This window comes from Sinocyclocheilus anshuiensis, unplaced genomic scaffold (genome assembly GCF_001515605.1).
Source record: "Sinocyclocheilus anshuiensis isolate Anshui unplaced genomic scaffold, SAMN03320099.WGS_v1.1 scaffold1597, whole genome shotgun sequence".
NCBI lineage: Eukaryota > Metazoa > Chordata > Actinopteri > Cypriniformes > Cyprinidae > Sinocyclocheilus > Sinocyclocheilus anshuiensis.
In genome coordinates, this window is record NW_015536587.1 from 656,338 (window position 1) to 662,013 (window position 5,676).

General features: G+C 40.5%; 1 protein-coding gene across 1 annotated transcript; it reads right to left on the minus strand.

Annotated features, from left to right (window-relative positions):
* Positions 1 to 208: 208 nt before the first annotated feature.
* LOC107703236 (C2 calcium-dependent domain-containing protein 4C-like) lies at positions 209 to 1,939 on the minus strand. Its single transcript, XM_016505786.1, has 2 exons — positions 1,848 to 1,939; positions 209 to 1,713 (listed from the first exon to the last, which is right to left on the minus strand). Exon 2 carries the CDS (start codon positions 1,680 to 1,682, stop codon positions 309 to 311), a length of 1,374 nt encoding a protein of 457 aa, XP_016361272.1. The 5' UTR covers positions 1,683 to 1,713; positions 1,848 to 1,939; the 3' UTR covers positions 209 to 308.
* Positions 1,940 to 5,676: the final 3,737 nt, after the last annotated feature.

Here is a 5,676-nt window from a genome sequence, read left to right on the forward strand (position 1 = left end):
CCGCTCAAGACGAGACAAGGGAAAAACGGAGGCCATTACGGAAGCTTTTAAGACCACCGTGCTTTGATTCAGTCACAGCTGTTCTCATCATGAATAAAATATTATTTGTTGACTGAATCCCTAAAATTATGCTTCCCGTCAAGAACAAAAGACCACAAGACTGATATAGTTTTTGTCGTTTAATAAAAAAAAAAAAGTCTTTGGCAGATAAACAGATTTGGCAATAAATAACACTTTACATAATACATACAAATACATGCGTGCACACACTCCCACACAATAAATTAAGCAATTTGGATCAGTTGGATTTATAATGTGACAATGCTAGTAAGAGGAAGATCACAGTTGCCCAGAATATAGTCTCTTTTCATGGTGGACATCTTGTTAACGACTTTGAATCGAAGCAACCTCTGGCAGAGATCATCCTCCAGTATACTGTCAAAGAAAAAGTCCTCATTAAAGATCGGATTGCGGCTCTTCCTAATGACCGTGCTACGCTGTTTCTGGACTTTTCCTGGCATGAGAGAGAGGCTGACGCTGCAGTTAATGCTTTTAGGGTCCACCGACAGAGGGTATAGGCCTTCTGCACTTACGAGGCGGACACGCAGTCTCTGGTTTTCAGGGCAGTACTCTGCCGAAAGGCGCAAGGTCCCATCCCTTCCTACAGGCACTAAATTCTCCTTCAACACCCTCTCCCGGTGCAGAACCAAGTCCATGGGGAAGATAGCCGGAGGTGCCAGGCTGAACCCACACGGGAGAGGTTCAACAAGGTCTTCAGATGCTCTCCTCATGATGCTGGGGCTGTTGTCTGTGGAGCTACCCTCATCCGTTGATAGGGAATTGTTTCTGGACATGGCAACCTTCCGGAGGTTGCGGTAGAGTAGTTTCTCGTGGTTAAGTGCTTTCAGGAGAGAAGGTTTTTGCGGGCATCTGTTCAGGAGAGGAGAACTGAGAGGGGAGGATTCTGCTGAGGAAGTAGTATCGCTATCCAAAGTTCCCTGTCGGTGCAGGGCGAACCCTTTAGGAGAAAGTCTGGAAGTAATAGTGTTCAGGCTGAAGGAAGAAGGGGAGGATGAAGATGACAAGATGGGGGAAGCTTTCAGGGAAGATTTGGAACAAGTGCTCGATCTACTCTGGGGAAGAACCAAGGGGATTCCACTTGAGTTAGGGTCGTTGTGGAAGAGGGACTCTTTTCTCCTAGTGTGGGGACTTTCCAGCAAGGTGCAAAAGCCATAGCAGGTTTGCGCTTTAGCTAAGTGGGGCAGGGAAAGTGCAGCCTGGCTTTGAGGATCAGCATTGGTGGTTTCCTCATCACTACAGCCATTGTCAAATGGCCCATCATCAACACTCTCCACCTGGATTATATGGTTATTGGGAAGCTCTTTGGCAATGACCTCTCTCTTTGGACTTCCCTTCTCACACAGAAACACTCGGATACATGGAGCCGGCCTCCCCTGCTCCATACTCTTGCCCTCCACTGGAGTTGAGATCTTGCGGGGAATGCAGAACTCTGGGATAGTGTCTGGGGTAATGATGTTTGGACACAGAAAGACTTTCTTGGCTTTGTCAATGGATGACTTGTCTCCAAACATGATGTCTCTGATTTTGAAGCTGTATTCCGTTATGGGAAGTGGCAGGTTGGTCCTTTCGACGGACACTCGGATCTTCTCTACAACCCACATGGGAATTCCGTTTGGACTCAGAATAGAAACTCTGCGAAAGTGGAAGGTTCTGCAGTTATAAGTCTGCACAAGTACTAGTACACTTAGTATTATTCCAAAATTGTGCAGTAATTAAAATGTCAAAAGTTTGTGTCATGTAGCTAAAACATTTTGAATGCTGCTTACCTTGTGTACCTGGTTCTCCAGTGGAGGTCTTGAGCATCTGTTCAGACAGGGCTTTGATCTATACACTGCATTAAACAGGGTCTTCAGGGTGATAGCTGAAACTCTCTAACCAGCAGGCTCAGACTCTCTCCTGTTAGACCAGCTTGTCTTTGTGACTCATGTGAAGGGCTCCTGGCCTTTTATACAGAACAGCACTGTGGGCGGGGAGAAGGGCTATTCGAACACACCCTCAAGTGGTGAGAGAGGGCTGCCCTTCTTTCAAGGCTACTGGATCCTATAGAAACTCGCAAGCCACACCACTTTAATCTAAGCAACCCAAAGCTGGCAAAGGTAAAGGCCAGTCTGATAAGCAAATTGCAATGAAATCCAACACATTTGGTTGATAAAACAAAGGCATGTGTGTTTGTTTGACTTTCCATTACTCTGTGTGAGAATTGTGATATTAGATGTGGGTTATAGGTTAATGGTAATTTAAAATGATGCAAATCCAAATGCCTCTGGCTTTTTTGATGCAAAGACGACAATAATGGATATACCAATGACGGAATACAGCCTTTGAGGTATCTGGGTCAGCAAATATAAAGGTCTAAAGCAAATTTACTGAGCTTAAAAACACTCATTCACAAGCTAGGCACAATAATCCCTTTGGGAAGCTCTTTGGCAATGACCTCTCTCTTTGGACTTCCCTTCTCACACAGAAACACTCGGATACATGGAGCCGGCCTCCCCTGCTCCATACTCTTGCCCTCCACTGGAGTTGAGATCTTGCGGGGAATGCAGAACTCTGGGATAGTGTCTGGGGTAATGATGTTTGGACACAGAAAGACTTTCTTGGCTTTGTCAATGGATGACTTGTCTCCAAACATGATGTCTCTGATTTTGAAGCTGTATTCCGTTATGGGAAGTGGCAGGTTGGTCCTTTCGACGGACACTCGGATCTTCTCTACAACCCACATGGGAATTCCGTTTGGACTCAGAATAGAAACTCTGCGAAAGTGGAAGGTTCTGCAGTTATAAGTCTGCACAAGTACTAGTACACTTAGTATTATTCCAAAATTGTGCAGTAATTAAAATGTCAAAAGTTTGTGTCATGTAGCTAAAACATTTTGAATGCTGCTTACCTTGTGTACCTGGTTCTCCAGTGGAGGTCTTGAGCATCTGTTCAGACAGGGCTTTGATCTATACACTGCATTAAACAGGGTCTTCAGGGTGATAGCTGAAACTCTCTAACCAGCAGGCTCAGACTCTCTCCTGTTAGACCAGCTTGTCTTTGTGACTCATGTGAAGGGCTCCTGGCCTTTTATACAGAACAGCACTGTGGGCGGGGAGAAGGGCTATTCGAACACACCCTCAAGTGGTGAGAGAGGGCTGCCCTTCTTTCAAGGCTACTGGATCCTATAGAAACTCGCAAGCCACACCACTTTAATCTAAGCAACCCAAAGCTGGCAAAGGTAAAGGCCAGTCTGATAAGCAAATTGCAATGAAATCCAACACATTTGGTTGATAAAACAAAGGCATGTGTGTTTGTTTGACTTTCCATTACTCTGTGTGAGAATTGTGATATTAGATGTGGGTTATAGGTTAATGGTAATTTAAAATGATGCAAATCCAAATGCCTCTGGCTTTTTTGATGCAAAGACGACAATAATGGATATACCAATGACGGAATACAGCCTTTGAGGTATCTGGGTCAGCAAATATAAAGGTCTAAAGCAAATTTACTGAGCTTAAAAACACTCATTCACAAGCTAGGCACAATAATCCCTAGTTACATCCTATAAAATTCTAATGGAAAGGGGCCTGCTGACTGAATGATTGGTGTAAGACAAATCATTTATAATGAAATGTTTTTGGCTATTTTGCTATTCATTTCATAGAGATATTCATATTGGCTGAACTTTTAGTTAGTCCACATGCTGAAACAACAGAAACATTTATAAAGCAAAGAATAGCAGACATGCTAGTTGTCAACACTGTTTATTTCATTTTTTTCAGCCTCAAAATAAATGTTTACATGCACAATCTCACAATGATTATGCTTAATGACCCGATAATGCATAAGATCATGAAATTATATAAGAAAATACAGAAATATAGAAGAGCGCTATCTTGGCAAGATGTTGAAGGGCATAACAAAAACAGACATTTCAGCGATGCCCTCTTGTGGCAGGAAAATTAGTATGTTGTTGCAAAATTAGTATGTTGGAATTTGCCATATTGTTCTCTAATATTAACATTTCTGTAATATCACATCAGTCTTATTCCAACAGACATTTCCTAAATATTTGCTTTGATAAAACGTGTGCAGAGTAGCGTTAGGTTATGTAGCTTCACATAGCTGATTTAAAGTATATCTGTCAAACTACAGCTGTCTATGTGCCTGGCATTTATGTCTTTGTTGACTGTTAGCTCATGGTCGAAGTTCAAGGGGGGTATTGCAGTAACCTTAGAGAATCAGAGAAGTGGATAGCCGTAATGATCCTAGCTAGAGTGTGGTGATGCCTTTCTGATGGTTTCTAAAAACTGTTGTGATCACACTGAGAAATATTTAATGCCTCAACAGCAGTTTAATGTTTGAAAAGCATGAAGTAAACAAGTGCTTCAATATTGATAAAAGTTTTTAAGCAGCACTTAGAAGTCATTTAGAGATTATGAACAGCTGTACAGGAAATAATTGCCACATAGGATTGTGTGATATACCGCAGCAGAAGTCACCCTCTGCTGATCCCAGACCAGTTTGGTGACTTTTCTTAAAATTAGTGCACTTTGAGTGAAGACAGCACTGCATTAGGCCAAATAGCCACAAATGGGCAACTTTAAGCTAATTTAACTAATTATTCTTCAAATGAATCGATTTTCATGCATCAACAAAATTGCTAATCTTTGTGGCTAATCTTAAATTATAGTTATTTTACTCAAGAATTTTGTTTTTTGTCTTTTTTATTGAAAATTGGAAGGAAAGAATTCTCATTTTTATTTAACTGTAATTTAACTGTACTTTTTAACTAAATAAAAAAACCACAGTGCATATAAGACAATTCTACTATAACATAAAATAATAATTCATATTAAAAATAATAATTATAAGGAAATCTGATTGAAATACAGTGCATTTTTGCAACCACTGTAATTCTCAGAAAAGCGAAGATTTTTGCACACCACACACCATTCACAGTTCCTCCTGTTTTTCTTCTATCAAATGGGTCCCTTGCCTGCAAGCAGCAGCTGGTTTTAATGATTATCATGGGTCACCATGTAATGAACATCATGTGTTTTAGGGTCACCTTTAAATGTGATCTCTGAATACCACCCTGAGAACTGTTTCACTATACTGCTTCAAAAACAACCCATAACCCATTAAAGGAAAAGAGGGCCTCTAACCATATATTTATATAGCATGGAAAACAGGGCCAGGCTTGAAAACTGCAGTTTTCAGTGTGAACACTAGAGAACAGCATCCTGTCAGTTATGGTGTCCAAAGCTTATCCATCAAATGACACTTTGAGGTCACAGGTGCATGAAGGTAAGCTGACTGCGCTGATGATAACTGTTGATGACTGCTTCTTTAGTTACATTTCCTTTGTTTTGGTTAATCCACAATATATTTAGCAAAAGAAAAAAACAATAAATATGGTAGATTATTGTAGATATCTAGATCTATCTAATCTGTAAATTACATAGTAGCCTACTATATACTGGCTATATATATATATATATATATATATATAGAACATGTATATCAAAAACATGATCAATTAAAATCTGTATAAATAATCTGTGTGTGTGTGTGTAAAAATTATAAAATTACATCTAAAATTTAATTAGTAGC